The sequence below is a fragment of the Dipodomys spectabilis genome, unplaced genomic scaffold (genome assembly GCF_019054845.1).
Source record: "Dipodomys spectabilis isolate Male_0828 unplaced genomic scaffold, ASM1905484v1 ptg000043l, whole genome shotgun sequence".
NCBI lineage: Eukaryota > Metazoa > Chordata > Mammalia > Rodentia > Heteromyidae > Dipodomys > Dipodomys spectabilis.
In genome coordinates, this window is record NW_024870720.1 from 8,267,833 (window position 1) to 8,286,617 (window position 18,785).

The following is an 18,785-nucleotide window of genomic DNA, read 5'->3' on the forward strand; positions in this document are numbered from 1 at the left end:
GCGCTAGCCTTGAGCTGAAGAGCTGAGGGACAGCGCCAAGGCCCAGAGTTCAGGCCCCACGACTGGACCCCCCCCAAAAAAAAAAAACCAAAAACAAATGAACAAACAAAAGAACCAGGGGGAAACAGGTTAGACCTACTCTTAACACTAATGGCAAGGCCACTAAGCTCCCTCAGACTGGCAGCTTATTTTCTAAAATGTGGAAGATAATAGTTGTCTTTTCTGCTGTGTGATGGTCTTGTAAGGGTCAATGAAATGATATTAATGAAAATATCCTTAAGTTTTATCCATGTATTTTTTTTAAGCGGTGTTGATGATAGAACCCAGGGCCCTGCTAGACACATAATCTACCACTGAGCTACAGTTCTAGACCCAGAAAATCTAGGTCAGCCTAAGCAGAGGAGTCTGTGAGATTCCATATGTATAGATGGAAGCTGGATTGTGGTAGTGCTCACCTACAATCCTAGCAACTACAGGAAGCCTAAAGATGCCATTTCCCCATGGCTTTCTCTGGCTGCAGGTACTCTATTAGCATGATGAAAGTTTGGATAGGGGAACAAATATCCTAATAGATGCCAAGAGAAATGATGTACAGATAAGGAGAGCAGGTCTGCCCTTCCTTAGTGATCATGGATGCTGTGCCAGGTAGCTCTGCTTTTTGGGGACCGCTACGGCACAGGGGAGAAGTCTGAAGAGCATAAGAGGACTTCCTCTACCTTGAAGCCTGGGGCCGTGTTGGTCCATTTTAATCCCCCAGTATATACGTAACCCAAGATGAATAAATGGCTGTGGGACTATTATGAGTCAATAAAAAGTCATCAAAATATCTAGTGGTAAGGAACAAAATCTTATGGCTGTTTATCAGGAGAAAATACAAACCAACGAAGGCCCTGGGCTACCAATAAGGATATACTGGTAAGCTGAGGCTGGGAAAATAAAACACCGAATCCTTGCATAGCAGGGATGTGACTGGAACACAGGTCTTATAGCCCTCCAGAAGACAAGTAAATAAAAGTTATGCTGGCAACTTTTAGAGAAAAGAAGGATGGGGAACACTTGCTAAGATACAGACAATCTCTGTAGGTAAGAGATGAAGTTCAAATGCACTTCATTTTTTCAAAGTGAAAGAAAATAGGCTTGTAGAAAGGGGGACATAAAACCCCAAAACACTATCATCAGAAAAAGGCAGAAAAGCCTGGGTGTCAGAGAAACTCTCAAGAAAAGGGACATCATTTGTGACCTTTCTTAACTATAATTTTCTTCAATATGTTATACTAAGATTCACTATCGGTTTACTCTAGGCTTTTTTTTTTTTTTTTGCCAGTCATGGGGCCTGAACTCTGGGCCTGTGTGCTGTCCCTCAGCTCTTTAGCTCAAGGCTAGTGCTCTACCACTCCAGCCCCAGTGCCACTTTTGGCTTTTTCTGCTTATGTGGTACTGACGAATCAAACCCAGGGTCTCATGCATGCAAGGCAAGCACTCTACACTGAGCCACCTTCCCAGCCCCTATAGGAATTTTTTTTATACCATTAAATATCAAAGAAATTTTTGATGTCTTAATTATTTGTTTAAACACCCAGATTTTTTTCCCTCAGGAATAGCAGAAATTTATGCTGCTAATTATTTCTAAAATAATGTCACTTCTACTAAACAGATCTTTTTTTCTTAAAAAAAAAAAAAGAAATTAGGCATTTAAGATGCTCAAGGGTTTATTCTTGCAGACACCCTGTGTATGCTAGCAATGAACCCAAGGCTACTAAGACACGTGGCAATTATAATCCGCCTGACCAGGAGACGTTTTCTGTGTAAATATTTTATTGAGCCAGCCCTATGCAGTGGCACCTGCAGAGTAAATTATGCCTCTAAGAGCCCTAAGGACTCTTAACCACGTCTCATTCATCAGCCCCTCTTGCTTTCTGTACCTAGAATGGTGTTTCAAGAACCCAAAAACCATTAAAAATGAAAAAAATCCCCGAAAGATGGATATCAACACTATTTACTAAGAGGAACCATTACTGAGATTTCAAATGCAACATGCATGATAATCAAGAAGCTTACCTCAAGGACCTGTTGGGGCAGAAGCAACTAAAGAGAAATCACAAGTTACATCCCCTCTACTAAGCCGGTAAAGAGACACTCCATTTTACCTCGTTCTCTGGAGTGGGAGATGGCGTTACAGAACTAAGAGACCCTTTCCTAGAACCCTGAAGATCTGGGATGCACACAGGACGTTCCCACTGAGTTGTTCCTGTCGGGATGTGCCAGTAATAGGTCCCAGCAATGTCGTTCACTCTTTTCCAGCCAGGCGGCAAGTCTGGATCTGTCTGAAAGGAGTGATCATTCCAGATATCTGCTGGGAAATGGAAAAAAAAGGAGACTTTTATTAAAAAGAGGAAAATACTCATTAAATTGCAGCACCAACAGCCAGACAAACTTAGTAGGCAGATGTGTCCACAGACTAACTGGGCAGAACTACAATCGTCTTCTGGCTACAATGTATGGTGAAGGAGGTAACATGAGTAGATAGACACAAGGAAAGTACTGGAAAGGCAGGTTGACACTTGAGATGATGGACATAGTAAAGAGAGTCAGCCTATAGTTCCAAGAACCCTATGAACAAGCAGAAGTTCCATGAAACAGAATCAACTGCCCCAGCAAAAGTCACATGGCTATACAAAGAATCTACTGGATTCTCTATCATTTTGCAAATATTATTATATAATAAAGGCCTCCAAAGCCATCAACATATTCAACTTACCAAAGTATATTTTTTTCTCCCTTACGAGAATGATGATTATAGAATCGATCTATGTGGTTCACAGGATAAGGATTAAAGAAGACACTCTTACTTTGTCCAATCAACAGTGATCAGTCTAATCTCAGGGCTAGACTTTGAGGCAATTCCAGACTACCCTACTTGCCCAGATAGGCTTCTTTTACACCCTTCACCTGCACACCTCTGGCTAGCCTTGCCTCCGAATCACAAGGCAGGTATTCCTCATTCTCCACACGTCTGTCTGCCTTTCTCAATGCCCAAGTGAAAAGAATGTTTCATAATTTTTGAGATATTTATGTCCTCTCTTTTTCGTAAGTTTCTTGAACACAGACCCACTTCCAAATGGATAGTTGATTTAACCTGTTTATGAGTTTTTACTTTCCCCCTCCTGTGGGTTTGAGCCCTTAATTAGAAAAAAACAAAAACAACCCATCAAGCACATCTTCACATCTAAAACTGTATTGAATGCTCACTTCACCCTCAGCTTGGAAGCAAGGCTGGATCCAGGTCTTTGGAGACTTGAACCCAACTGCTGCCGTGTAGCTGAGATTTAGAAAACATGGAGACAATAGCAAGGAGAGAAGGCTGACTGTGTTGCATACCCTTTATCGCAGAGGCACTATGAAGGCCAAACTACTTACCCCATTTCTAACGCTCAGAGAGGGCAGAAGATGGGTTTAAAACAAGGAGGTAATTGATATGCACTCCCAATGTAGGCTTTTCTCAGGCCTCCTTTCTATCCTTGTCCAACTCCGGGAAGGCAGCTGGTGTATCATCAGCAAAACCCTCAGGTGCCTGGTAGAGAGGAGACTGAACCCAGTGTTTCTCTTTCTTCCCTCCACCCTAACCTTGAACCTGAGATACTTCCCCCAGATTCCTGTCATCACTGCATCTTCCTGAGGGTCCTGTCACCTGCTGACAGGGAACAGATCAGAGGTAGGAACTAAAAGCCACAGGTGTCCTTTCAGAGTGGTTCTGTGACCCTTTCTTGTGTGTGCCTATTGTTCTTTTTAAGGGTACAGGAAGCAGGGTCTGGAAGTCAGAGAGTAAAAATAGCAGTGCCAAGAGCCCTACAAAGTCCCTCTTGTGCTGGAAGCCTCTTGGGCCAAAAGCAATACTTGGTGTGGAAACAAGGGACCTACTGTGAACAGTAAGGATCTGGACCACCCCAGCCACTTTGGGTACCAGCTAAGGGCCAGCTCCTCCCTAGCTTCCTCCAGGGCTGGCTTCCTGGCTGAGATACGCAGTGTGAGAAGCAAAGCAGCCTCTAATCACTCCCTCCTTTGCTCTCTTTTAGGAACCCAAGGGTCAAATAAGAACAAATTAGCATCTAGCAGTGGCTGGAAATTTCCTCTCCTGCTGCAGAGGGCAGGAGAAGGAGGAATGGGTGCACTGGGAGTCTTATATTTAGTGAGGTCTGGACTGCAAAGCAGAAGACTGCACTCAGGTCCTTGGAGTGGCATTCATTCCCTGCCCTGGAGTTTGTGTATCCGTGGCTTTGGATATGCAAGAGGCAGGTGGAATGTGAAGATGAGTGCAGGTATTTATTTCCCAGGTTCTTCCTGTCTACTTTGGGCTGCATTTGGTTTCAGAGCATGGGGGTCAGAGGTGATCATGACAGATGTGTCCAGCAGCCTCTGGAGAATCAGTTTCTCATTCAATAGGTCTGGGTCCTAAGAACTAATTAATATTCCTAATAGCTCTACTGCTGGTTTCAAGACACTATGTTTCTGAGCAGCAGTGGCCTAGGAAAAGGGAAACAGTAGTCACTGTGCTCCATCAAACTACTGGCTACTGAATGAAACACAGGAAGTGGATATTCAATCACATCTGGGGACTGGGTGGACTATCTGGTCAGGATAGATTGACAGGCTGAAAGGTCTTTGGGGAGGCACATTCTCCCTATACTAGAAGGGGCCAGCTTTTCTGGCAGAGTGGCCAGCAGATACAAAGGTCATGTGGCAGAAAAATTCTGCTTTATCATTCTGACCACAATGTCACTCTAATGGGTCTGAGTCAAATATGAGAAGGTTTAAGGTCTTAATGGCTAAGGCTTCACCTTTTACACAGAGGGAAAATTTAAAGTTGTGATTTGTGTTTTTTAAAAAAATCAGAAGAATAAGTTGCATAACGCTCCCATTCTTAAAACAAACAAACATTCTCTTTTTCCAAAGTCTTCCCAAACTTTACAGCTGCTGCTAGACTTCCTTTTGGGAATCTTGCATGATACCACTACATTAGCGGCACTATTCAGACTTCATTTTGAACAATGTTATTTCTGACAGAGCCAGACGCTTCAATAGAAACTAGAAAAACTGAATTCAACTTTTAAAACCTTTTCCTATTGCCCAGTGGCTCTGCTTTCTCTCCCTCTCTCGTGCCCTCTCTCTCTCATCACTACTTAGTTTTCTTAGTTTTTTTCCAAACCCAGATCTTCACTGTCTGAGCAGAACAAATAAGGCTCTTTATTTCCTGTAGCAGCAGCAGTAGCAGCAATTTTTGAAGACAACAGCACAGAGCCAGATCTCCAAGGCTAGCTGGTTCTGAGCAGCAGGGATGTTGCTCAGAATCTGGCATCAAATGGGCCAAAGGGTCTGGCCGAAATACCAGCCATGGAAACAGCTTGCTAGCTGATGAGAGCTCAGACAGTAGCTTAAACTGGAATATCCTGATGACTTGTTGTAAGACAAAGCTGATGGTGGCTCCAACCTCACAGGGATGTGAAACCAAGGACCCAGCACCAAGGAATCATTCAGCATGTGTCTGTTATTTGGGAATGAATCTCAAGTGTCAGAATCTTGAACTTCCAGCCTACCAGAAAGACCCATTGTCAAGGCCCTTGTATTTTCTGATGTTAATTTGCAACACTTGAGTTAGCCTTTGGCGTGGCTATTAAAAAACAGCACTTGGTACTCAACTCCAGCTTTCTTGCCTTCACATTGTTTAAGATGTAATAAACTTTTAAACAGTTTGGGCAGTGTTAATGTTCTAACACCTTTCTCCATATTTTCTTGGGAAACTTATATTAAGATTTTTTTTTTTAGTGTCTCTGACATAGAGAACTATTTGTAGCTGAGGATTTTTTTTTCCCTGTGAAAGTTGTGTAAATATTTCAAGACCTCACTATTCGGATGGTCTTTAAATTGGGACCTTTGAACACGAACATATGTTGTGTGTTTCAATCAAGTCCTTTTGGCATAAAAGCACCATAAAATCCCTAAATTTAAATGCACTCTAGCCTTGTAGTCTAGATTTGCATCTGGTTCCTATGCTTGCTAACTAACGTCCTGATGGCGAGCTGTAAGACAAGATCTGATGGTTGCTCCTACCTCACAGGGCTGACATGAAACCAAGAACCCAGCACCAAGTGGGACACAGAATAATCATTCAGCACGTGTTTGTTATTATTAGCTATCGACTGCTTCAGTCAAATGTACCTGAGAGAGGGCATTCTTTAGTATGTAACTCCCTCTCTCTGATCCTTCCTTCTTCCTTCCCTCCCTTTCTCTTGTGATCAAATCCAGGCCTGGTACATATAAGCACACGCCACCACTGAGCTACATTCCAGCTTCTACAAGGATCTTTAAAGTAAAATCAATCACAGTGCTTTTTCTTCTTTTTTTCATTTGTTGGTTGTGGGGCCTGAACTCTGGGCCTGGGCACTGTCCCTCAGCTTTTCAGCTCAAGGCTAGCACTCTACCACTTGAACAGTGCCACTTCCGGTTTTTTCTGCTTATGTGGTGCTCACACATGCAAGGCAAGCACTCTACCACTGAGCCACCTTCCCAGCCCTGCTTCATTTCTTAGGGTTTGTAACCAGACATTTTTCCAATGAAAAGGGTAATTTTTACTTAGATCAAGAAAATTAGATGGCAACACTGGCTCTTCACATATCAATTTAGAAACAATGACTATGGGAAGGGATGGGAAGGGGAAGCAAAGGAGGAGGCAACAATGCTTGATAAGAAATGTACTCATTATCTTGCCCATATAATTGTACAATAAAAAATAAAGAAACAATGACTAATGTGAGAACATACTTGTATGAGTTACTTCTTTTTTTGGGGGGGAGGGAGGTGTCTCAGTGCTGGGTATTCACCCCAGGACCTCAGCATGCTAGGCAAGCACCCTACCACTGAACTCTGCCAATAGTCCCATAGCATTCCTTTAACCAGTGTGTGGCTGTTTTAAGTCATGTAGTTGAGTCCTTTCTGAAGCAGACATAAAGCTGAGATAAAACAATTCAAGTCTGCTTTGTGTTTAAGGAATTCTTCTTTTGAGTCTGCTTTGGCCCTGCCTTGTGTTCTTGGGAAATTACTGGAATAAGAAGTGATCTATCTCATGGTGGAAGATAAGAAGGAAAGTTATGATTTATATTTTCAATCTGTTAACCAAAACAAAATGGGAAATTTCAGAGAAACTTAAAAATGAAAAGCATTAAATGCAAGGGGCTAAAAACCATTTGAGAGGAAAATTTGTACATTTTCTATCCATCCATCCATCCATCCATCCATCCATCCATCCATCCATCCATCCATCCAATCAAATACATAGCCATATGTGTATCTGAGGTAAATCGTATGATGGAATGGCAGCATGTTTCAACTACCATCAGAATATCTAATTTTAAATATCTAAATACAATACCACACACATATATTTTGTAACTAGTTACAAAAGGAGATATTAAAATCTTGAGAAGATATGAACATAAGCTAAGAGCACTATTTCCATTTCAAGTATGCACAAGGTATAAGAGGATATGATTTATATCTGCTACTGAGAAGCCTCAGGTTTAAGTCTTTCCCAGAAAGGAAAGAAGGAAAGAAGGAAGGAAGGAAGGAAGGAAGGAAGGAAGGAAGGAAGGAAGGAAGGAAGGAAGGAAGGAAGGAAGGAAGGAAGGAAGGAAGGAAGGAAGGAAGGAAGGAAGGAAGGAAGGAAGGAAGGAAACTTAAAATGTCTATGAAGTGTTGGGGAAAAACTACACTGAATCCAACAAATCTCCAGAATGTAAAAAGCCTGAGCAAAACACTGGATGGAGAATAAGTGTAGGTGGGCAGGGTTGTGATCAGCAATATTTGTATAACGTTTAAACACACAGATTAAAATAAACAATATCAAGTCTCCAGAAAGGCCGTGTTACGTTTTCCAGTGACTGGCTGCAACACAGCCTGTCCAACACCAGGCACAACTACTTAGTCTAGAAGGAGAACAACCAATCAAGCATTCAATTTCATGTTTGAATATTTAGTGCCTAGTCCTAAACACAGTATTCAAGGAAGATCTATGATTATAGGGGAAATAGCGCAAAGGGTAACTGCAAACACCATTCAGAAAATGCGTCTTCCTTCAAACCCAATTTCCCATTTCATTTTACAATTATTTCAGACTGAGCAGCAGAAGAGGAGACAGCACAGCCACAGGTATAGTTCTAGCCATGTGGTACCATACTCTTTTTCAAGGCAGATAGCTTTGAAGGAAAATTACATGGGTCCATTTTCTTTCCCATTATTATTTTGGCAGAGTCTTCTCATATAACTGTGGTCCTGAGGCTGGTTGGTACCCAGCAGCCATGATCAGAAGGTACAAGCTATTCAGGACTTGCTGGGACTAAACCCAACTACATTATTATTCTACAGAGTGACCTGTCAGGACTGGACTTGGCATCTCCTTTAACTATTAGACTAAAAGATGACTACTGAGAATCTGGGAAACAGATAAAATATTCAAGGACAAGTTGGCATTTTATCAGCACATTAAAAACAGCAAGCTGAAGTGGGTGCCAAAATAAAAAATCTATGTGCGGAAACTTTAGACTCCCAAGATTCAAACGTATACCTTGTGCTTCTGATACAGGAACTACAGTACACCTTTCTAGTACATCACTGAGCCTTCCTTGTACTGTAGTGAACCCAATCTCATCTGATTTACAAACTCATGCACAAAGGTAGAAGAAGTATCATTGACATTCACAAGTGAAGAAAACAGACTTCAGCAACATTAAGTAACATGTTCAAGGTAAGGAAACATTATCATTTGCTATGGAAAAACCTCACTATTTGGAAACTTTATCTGAACTTTAAAGGTTAAAGTGCCTTTTGAAGAAATCATCAGAACCAAGGCAAATGTTTAAGCTGCCAGAGTGGCTAATGGACAAGCTTTAATATTTGATGTAAAATAGACTATGGATGGAGAGGAAGAGTACAAAGAAAAATGCTTTTCTGAGATTAAGTTTTAAAAACACATTTAAAGGTTTCGGAGTGAGTTTTTTTTTTTATGGCGCCTCTATTCTCCACCTAAATAAAAGAATTGTAAGCAACTTATATAAAAGATATAAACATTTCAACCAATAAAAGAATGAACGAACAGATCAACGAAGAAGAAATTTTGAACATAGGCACTCAGGATATAAAAGCCCACTAGCCTTGAACTCTCAATGAAATTTAATTACTTCCTCCAAAAAATTTTCAAAGCCTTAGGTAGCTAGTAAAAGATATTCATCAAGGAAAGGCACTGTTTTCCTCAGAACCAAATTAATAGGAAATTAACATATGGGAAGAGCACTGGAAGTAGAAAGGCAGTCACTGAAAATGAAGGTTGTACATTATGTTTGGATGGTTTTATTTTGTAAATCTTGTTCTAAGCTATAATATGTGAAATAATAAATTAAGTGTAAAATTAAAAAAAAATGAAGTTAACTGCTGCAAAGCATTTTGTACTTTCCCATGTGTTTATGACAAGAGGCTAGTGTTTGAAATCTCCTGTAGAAGACACTATGTAATGTTCATCATTATCTAGTCTCTTTGCCAGGACAACCTAAACTTTCCAGTGGACACATGGTTACCTGAAGACCACACCCCCTCTGGCAGCTAGGTGTGGAAACTTAGGGAACATTTTAACTACTGGCATGTTAAGCTCATGGATTATATGAGCTAATTTCTAAGAGACTACCTTAGAAAAAGACCTGGCAGAAACACTTTTTCTTGCTGTCTGTAACAGAGATGCTGTTTTGCTTCCTAAAGACCCAGGCTATTCCCTAGGGTAATAGAGTAGAAAGAAAGAAAAAAAAAATCCAGTTTCTGAGGTCTTCCTGGAGCAAAGTCATCATCTGCTACTTGTAGGTTTCTATATGAAAGGGAAATACTTTTCATTGCAAGAAGTCACTGTTACTATAGAGTCTTATGTTACTCCGAGGCAATCCTGAAGTCATTCATCTAACATCTAGAAACTGAATTCCAGGCCTAGCACTGAGCAAAACAATCCCCAAACAACAATAACAAAAACAAAACCCAGCTTCTAATGGATTCACTTTGCAACCTCTTGTTCAACTCTAAATCTATAGTAATCTAAATTATAGATCTGAGTAAGCAGGCCAGTTTCTTGATGTCTTAACTTGTCCAATACTTTTTCTAAAACATCACATTGATGGAATAAAACTTCATAGGTTATGACTCATTTGTTTTCTACCAGCCAGCCATCCTAGCATCTTATTTCCAAACACTGAAAAATCAAGTAAAGAAATTATTAAGCCTAACTTTTTTTTTTTGGGGGGGTGGGGTCGGTTGTGGGGCTTGAATTCTGGGCCTGGGCATTGTCCCTGAGCTCTTCAGCTCAAGGCCAGCACTCAATCACTTGAGCCACGATGCCACTTCCGGTTTTCTGCTGGTTAATTGGAGATACGAGTCTCACAGACTTTCCTGCTCACTCAGTCTGGCTTCGAACCACAATCTTAAGCTCTCAGCCTCCTGAGTAGCTAGGATTATAGGTATGAGCCACCAGCACCCAACAAACCTAACATCTTATAAACAATAAAAAGAATTTCCTGAATTCAACCAACCTGAAGCAACATTTAGCCATTTGATTCAAATTTTTAATTCTTTAAGTTATATGATTCTTGTTCTACAGCCTCCATAATTCTACATTAAGAGAGTAAAGCAAAGATCTCCGAGAGAAAAACAAAATGGCAAAATCAATTAGATGTCACACGCTTGTGGGATAGTTTTATTTTTCTTTTCCAGCAATTTAAGAGTAACATGCAAAGCTCTAAGTTTTCTGAGATGCTGGGCTATTGAGAGAAAAGAAGCAGGGATATTTGTGGATCCCATCTGCCCAGGGATGCATGTATAGAGGTGTCATATTTTACTCAAAACTGAATCTAACATAATACAATATTAGGTAACTCAGCCAAAATTCTAGGATCGGACAAAGTAACTAGGGTAATTATTCTTAAAAATCTCACAGAATAAACTTGTGTTCAAAGTGTAAAAGAAATTCCTTTCTGTATAGATTAGGATATAAGGCATTTCGGTGTTTAAATTCCAAGTTCCTAATAACAAAAAAAAAATCAAAGAAAATTTCATATAGAGGCTATTCACCACAAATTAAACATACCTAAGTTCTTTCAGGAACAGCCTAGACTTCTCTCTTTATTAAACTTAACCAACTTTACACAAACATGTCTCACATATGTCAGCTGTGCAATATAAAAGTCCTGAGTGAACACTAATGTAGTTTAGAGTGATATTCTTTATGCGTATTTCATTGTCAGAACCTACAGGGGCTGTCTACATCATGACTATATGAATGAGAACTTCAGGAAAGAGGAAGGGAAAAAAGAAAAGGAATGTAAAGGAAGAGAAATAGAAACTGGGGCAGGAGGGACCCACTGAATCTTAAGTCTTACTTTGCTATGACATCCAAAAAAGAACTAGAACCATTATTTGCTATTTTTTTATATACACACACAAATGTACTACTTAACCCACTCAGTCTCAAATTCCAGCCAAAATGGTAAAATTATCTTCCCAGAAGAAAAATGCTCTTGAGATGTTAGAGATTTCTTATCTGCAGGGTCTCTGGGAAGGATGCCAAATTTATTATACTACAGAAATAGTTGCTTTAAAATTGCTGTTTGGTACTTGGAAAAACTGGTTTTTATAAGTTTTTTGTCCTGGGTTACCTCCATTTTTCTCTTCCTAAATCTATTAGTAGTTTGTGTCCATTTTATAAGTAATAGTTTATTTGTCCTTCAATCCTGTTATGTTCTAAGCATCTTCCTCCTTACTGCTCTCCATCATTTTCTCTATGAAAGAAATCACTCTAAATTAAGGGCCTTTAAGAAAAGACCTCTCTCTCTCTCCTCTCCCCCCACCCACCAAGATCCTTAGGTTTCAGAAGTGGGTACTAAAGGAACTCTCTCTGGAAACAAGTGAATCAGGCGCTGTGTCAAAGTCTTCCTTATTGCAGACATCAGTGGGAGGAAGTGTACCATGTGTGAAGAACCTCATGCTAGATATCATTAGTGTTTCCCTCCTCAAAGAAACAAGCTGTGCCCTTGCTGGGCTGTACATGTGCTTTGATGAATGAATGGAGCACATTCTTTATTCCTCCCTTTAGGATATTACAGTGGGAAGAACCCAACTACTGAGCCAGGAGAAGAAATGAATTGCGTAAAAGAATGAACTCTTTTTCTATTAATTCCCTTTGAAGAAACAAAGAGTATAAATTGCTTTAAACACACACACACACACACACACACACACACACACACACACAGAGAGAGAGAGAGAGAGAGAGAGAGAGAGAGAGAGAGAGAGAGAGAGAGCCAAGAATTCAAGCTGGGCACCAGTGGCTGTAATCCTAGCAATTCAGGAGACACAGACTTGGAGGATGATTTCTGAGGCAGAAAAGCCCATGCGACTTTATCTCCAATTAATCAGCAAAAAGCAGGGCAAGATGTATGGCTCAAGTTGTTGAGTACCAGCTGTGAGGAAGTAAGCTGAGTATGTGGAAGGTATACAGTTTATGTGCCATATATTTATTCACAAGGCATTGAGTTCAAGCCCTAGCACTGGCAAAACAAATGTTCATTTTCAGTGTAAATTTTCCATAGATTGTTTTTCCCTTTAAGAGTGACACTCTTTTTAAATCCTCCCACTTTCTGCATCAGTGACTAATTCATGCTAGAACTACATTCTGCTCTGCTGACAGAGCAAGAACTGAAGTTTTCTTACTATGAATAGTTACATATACTTGCACTTGGCCCAGATTTCACCTGGTCACTCTGGGAAAGAAAGCTTGACCTCTTTCATGCCACTGGGTCTATTTGATAGACATATGTACAAAAATCAGATTGGTAAGCTATGCCTAGCAAAAAAATAAGGCCTAACTTGATTCACTTGCCCATCAAAAGAATCTAAGTCAATCAACAATTACAATTTTTCACTGAAAAAAAAAACCCATGAAATGATATCCATGTCCATAAATAAGAAATCTTATTTCTTTGAAAACAAAAAATAATATTCCTTAGAGATCCAGTATCAAGCATATATGCATTATACTATCCATTGGAGGGTATGTGCTAGGGTGTTCCTTGCAAGATTAGTTGTGTTATGGGGAAAATGAGGCCACCTGAGATCCTATAAGAGGGAAGGTAAAAATAGCTGGATTCATACCACAGAGTACCAGGCATCAGTATAAACAATACACTGGTTTTACTCATCATACATGGATGTTTTTAAATCCTAGTACATGGAAAAAGTCCCCTGAGTAAGTGGCCTACACTCCCCAAACCATAATGCATATTGTCAAGTACGCTCTTGAACAAAAAGTTAGTTAACACACTGGAATGGTTAGCAATGGATGGAAGAAAACCAAACAATCAGGACTGTACTACTCCTTCCAATTGTACTAAGGCCTGTCATTTCTCAGAGAAGACCTACTTCAATCCATCCTTGTTACTTCCATATAAAATGATCTGCCTTTCTTTAGCATGGCATTGCATTCAATGTCCTCTTCAACATTCAATATCCTCCCTTCACTATCTTGCTACCACAGGCCCTTCTAGTCCACAGTCCAACTGGACACACTGCTCTCACGACATGCTGTACATTTCTGCTTCCCTGGTCTTGGCCTATGTACTCCTCTGGGTTGGAATCTTCTCCATTGAAAAGTAAAATTGGTTCATGTCTTTCCCTCAATTTTCCCAAGCACCCATTTAAAACATTAACCTTTTCATCCTGTACTACTACTCCCTTTAGAAACAAAATACTCAGGCTAATTTTCTATCCCATATTAAAGTTTCTCCTGGAACATTTTTCTCCCTCAGCAGCTAAATGAAAAGTATGGTACACGCATGTCTCTTGACTTTTGAATTTACAGAGGCAACAAAGTCCTAACAAAATTTTAAGCAGGGGAATCCATATGTCTTCAGGTTATTATTATTGACAACACAGCGGAGATAAAAAAAAAGACGTGTATGTATTTGTATAAAAAATTACCTACCATAACAAAAAATGTTCAAAAATTATATCAGTAACAGAGAAAATAAAAAGCCAAAATCAGATGTAATTAAAAACCCTCCATCCCTAAATCATTTGGCTATCAATATAAATCAGTGATTAAAATCCCAGTCACTGGCCATTTGAAAGAGTCTTTCCTCCCAGTGGGAAACTGTTGTCATGACAACATGACTTCCAGCTGTATCTTTGTGAACAAGCACATGGTTAAAGGGAAAGAATGAAAATCAATCGGCTAAAGAAAGACTATATTGACTATCTTTGAAATGTAAAGGGAACGCGTTTCCACCAAAGGTTACCCAATATATTCTCTTTTAATAGGACTGGGTAAGCTTATTTTATAATCAATAAAATTTTACTTCATATCTATATAACTTACATGTAAGTATAACACACACTTAATCTGACACACCAACCCTGTCATTAGGGATTTTTCAAGTCATTTCATGCCCTGCCACATACTGATATTATTTTAAATCTGCCTAAAGTCAGATATCACCCATCTTTCTTCTATCTTACCCCTGCTATTCTTGCTAGGAGTAAATTCCCTGATTCAAAGGAGGAGAGATGAGGGAGCAAGATGGTGACCCATCATTCTAAAGAGGCTCATTATCTCTCTTTACCCATCCAAATTATCTGCATGTGAAAACCAGTAAGTGAAAATACAGCCACAATGGGCGAGGATTTGATTAGATGTGATGTTTATAAACGGAATTGAATTCCTCCTTTTTTCCCACGCACTAGATTTCTGATTAGCATTGCTCCTCACCTATGTCTACTTGTCTTTCGTCAAAGGCACTTAAACTAATTAAACAGGGTGTTTAAGACAAAATAGACCCATGTATGTACCCTACTTCAGCACTGTCTTGTTGATGGGACAACTGGCCCCAATGCCATACTCGTCAACATTTTAGGGCTTTTAAATGCATCCAGGGATCTCACAGTGATAACCGGCATGGTCACCAGTATGCAGGAGCCAAGACTTGTAATGAACAAGGTGGTTAGGCTAGAGAGTTCAACTGTCATGGATCTTGGAGCTTTGATAAGTTCAGCCCTGGAAGTCTGATACCTTAGTAAACCCTCAGTCCCAGATCAACAGTCACCTTAATTTCAACACAAAGGATTGTCTTTTACTAAACATGGGAGAGTGGCTTCTTGTTCATGTCTTCTAAGAATGTCTAAGTACATAACTTAATATTCCCTCTGATTGTGCCTCTTCTTTACAGTTCTGATCTTAGTGGGAAAGTAATTCTCACATTTATTCAAGCTACGAAGTACCTTTTTTTTTTTTTTTTTTTTTGTCCATTGTAGGGCTTGAAGTTGGGTCCTGTGCACTGTCCCTCAGCTCTTTTGCTCAAGGGTAGCACTCTACCACTTTGAGCCATAGTGCCACTTTTGGTTTTCTGATGGTTCATTGGAGATAAGAGTCTCATGGACTTTCCTGCCTGGGCGGGCTTAAAACTGCAATCCTCAGATCTTAACCTCCTGAGTAACCAGATGACAGCCATGAACCACCAGTGCCTGGCAGGAAGTATCTTCTTATTGCTCAATATTCTTTTGGTCAAGTCATAAACTCCAAAATAAACCTAATGAAGAGATAATTAACACAATTCTTTCCCATGAGACTCAAAGTCTGGGAAGGAAAACTTATATTCTTAAATTCCAACTACACACTGAGAAACAGAACACTGTAGTTTTAAACCTGTGTTCATTCTGATGTCCTTCATTAATGTTTTAAAAAATTATTATTTTATTGTCAAGGTGATGTACAGAGGGGTTACAGTTATATAAGTAAGGTGGTGAGTACATTTCTTGTCTAACTTGTTAGCCCTCCCCTTCATTAATATTTTTACAAGTAATTTCCTGCATTACTTTTAAGCTGAGAAGGCATTCCATACTACTGGCAAGTACAAAAACTAAATTCTCTACTCAATCATTTGAATAAAGGATGCCATAATTGTAGTCAGGTCTCTAAGGAATACATTACATATCTTTATGCAGAAGCAGTGAAACTTTCTGTGGGAAAATGGTTAAGTCAGCTGCTTTCCATTTGCTTTAAATTTCCCTATTCTGAAGCTATTAGAAACACAAGTGCTCATAGATTCGGCAATATTTTTCCTAGAAATGAAATGTGTTCCTTATATGGTCATCACAGGAGTGCAGCTTTCCTTGTGGCAAGGGTATTTTGGAGACCCCGTAGAGTTAATAGCCCTAATTTAATACTAGGAGACGTTTTAAGACTAAAGAAAGTCTACCACATAAATGCTGTTGATTGTGCATGGGGATGGGGGAAGATAAACTGAGCACCCCATGCTTGCTAGGAAAGAAATCTACCACTGGAGCTATACCCTAGTCCTACATAACTGTTTCTTTGGATACTACTAACTCATTTTTTAAATTTGTTTTTATTTTTCAGTTAACATACATTGTAATATAGGGAGGGATTGAGATCTACTAATTTTTAATCTGACAAGAAGTGGCTCATGCCAGCTACTCAAGAGGCTATAGATCATGGCTCAAAGCCAGTCCAGGCAAGAAAGTTCGTGAGACCCTTATCTCAAATTAAGCACCAAAAAAGCCACAAGTGGAGCTGTGGCTGAAGTAGTAGAGATCTAGCCTTGAACAAATAAAACTTAGGGACAGTACCCAGGCCCTGAATTCAAACTCTAGGACCAGCACAGGAAAAAAATAAAAGAAATACTGAACTCAATTCCAAGTCTAGATTAAAACCATTGACTTGAGTATGAACAGGATGCTATGAACAGCATCTTACATGTTTACATTTGAGCTTTAACTTCACTTAAGTACATAGCCTTAGGGGTCAATTAATGACCAGGAAAAAAATTCCAGTCTCTAAAATTGAATAAAAGTAGTCTTAATAAAAACAAAAAAATAGCACGGTGCTAGTGCCTCACACCTGTAATCCTAGCTACTCAGGAGGCTGAGATCTGAGGATCATGGTTCAAAGCCAACCTGGGCAGGAAAGTCCAAGAGATTCTTTTTTTTTTTTTTTTTATTGTGAAAATACTGTACAGAAGGATTACAATTACATGGGCAAGATAATGAATACATTTCTTATCAAGCATTATAGCCTCCTCCTTTGTTTCCCCTTCCCATCCCTTCCCAGCCTCCCCTCGGCCCCCCCACCCAATTCTCCTGCCCCCTGCCCTCCCCCCCCCCCCCACACCAAAGTTGTAAAGTTCGTTTTCGACATAACGACTTGTACATCTCATTGTTGCAATGGGTCCACCTGTATCCCTATTTAAATGATTTGTTTTTCCCCTTCCCCTCCACAAATTATACCAACATCAAATACAGTGAAAGCAGGGGTTATACTGTGGGGGAAGGACATACAAAGCAACAAAGAAATCATCTTATAAATGTGTTAGAAAGAATCACATGAAAGAAAAAAAACATTTGAATGCATATCTTAGGGTTCATTTCCCTAACATCACCTTATCTGACCTTTTCTGCTTGACTCAGACATATACTAGATATTACAAATAAGGGAAACCATGGGACCTATGTTTCTTTGGGCCTGGCTTACTTCACTTAATATAATTTTTTCCAAGCCTTTCCATTTCCTAACAAATGTGGCAAATGTCATTCTTTCTGATGGAAGCATAGAATTCCATTGTGTCTATATACCACATTTTCTTGATCCATTCATCTACTGAGGGGCATACGGGTTGGTTCCATATCTTAGCTATAGTAAATAATGCTGCAATAAACATAGTCATGCTGGTAGCTTTAGTGTGGTCTTGTCTGTAAACATTTGGGTAAATGCCCAAAAGTGGGATTGCTGGGTCATAGGGGAGCTCTACGTGGAGTCTTTTGAGGAACCTCCATACTGCTTTCCAAAGTGGTTGAACAAGTTTACACTCCCACCAACAATGCAGTAAGGTTCCCTTCTGTCCACATCCCCTCCAGCATCTGAGATTCTTATCTTCAATAAACTACTCAGAAAACCAGAAGTGGCGCTGTGGCTCAAGTGGTAGAGTGTTCACCTTGAGTTGAAGAGCTGAGGGACAGCACACAGGCTTAGTCTTCAAGCCCCATAACCAACAATAAATAAATAAGTAAATAAATAATAAAAACAATGCTCCTCAAATGCAAATCTACATTTTGGATAAAGTACAGGCTATTTTTTGGTCATAGCATGCTTGCTCTTATAAAGGTTTAATTAAAATAATCTTTTTAAGCCATGTGCCAGTGGCTCACACCTGTAATCTTAGCTATTTAGGAGGCTGAGATCTGAGGATCACAGTTCAAAGCCAGCCAGCCGGGCAGGAAAGTCTGTGAGACTTTTATCTCCAATTAACCACCAGAAAACCAGAAGTGGTGCTGTGGCTCAAGTGGTAGAGTGCTCGCCTTGAGCTGAAGAGCTCAGGGACAGCACCCAGGCCCAGAGTTCAAGCCCCATGAGTGATCAAAAAAAAAAAAAATCCTTTTAAAATAGAAAAATCCCTAATATAATTAATGTTCTCAGTTTTCTATAGTTTAAGCAATTCACAAGTAAATACAAGGTACTCATTGACTCATTAATCCATTCAGAAGCACCAAGAAATGGGCTTGGTCCTGGAAATCAGCAGTAACTTGGGAGACTCCATCACTGGCCTCATGAAGCTGTGCTCTACGGGGAAAGGGTAGCATCTCATGAGCAATTAACTGTCACCAGGAAGACTATAAAAGAAATAAAGTCCCACTGGCAT

The 18,785-nt window shown here is 39.8% G+C and overlaps 1 protein-coding gene across 5 annotated transcripts in view; it reads right to left on the minus strand.

Annotated features, from left to right (window-relative positions):
- Positions 1-18,785, minus strand: part of Apbb2 (amyloid beta precursor protein binding family B member 2) — a 275,577-nt gene that overhangs the window by 92,389 nt on the left and 164,403 nt on the right. For 3 of the 5 annotated variants that reach the window (XM_042677999.1, XM_042677998.1, XM_042677995.1), the window contains exon 6: positions 2,148-2,350. In XM_042677999.1, coding sequence (XP_042533933.1) covers positions 2,148-2,350 — 203 coding nt within the window. Of the gene's footprint in view, positions 1-2,147; positions 2,354-18,785 lie in introns of all 5 variants that reach the window. The other 2 variants (XM_042677996.1, XM_042677994.1) reach the window with 1 other exon arrangement.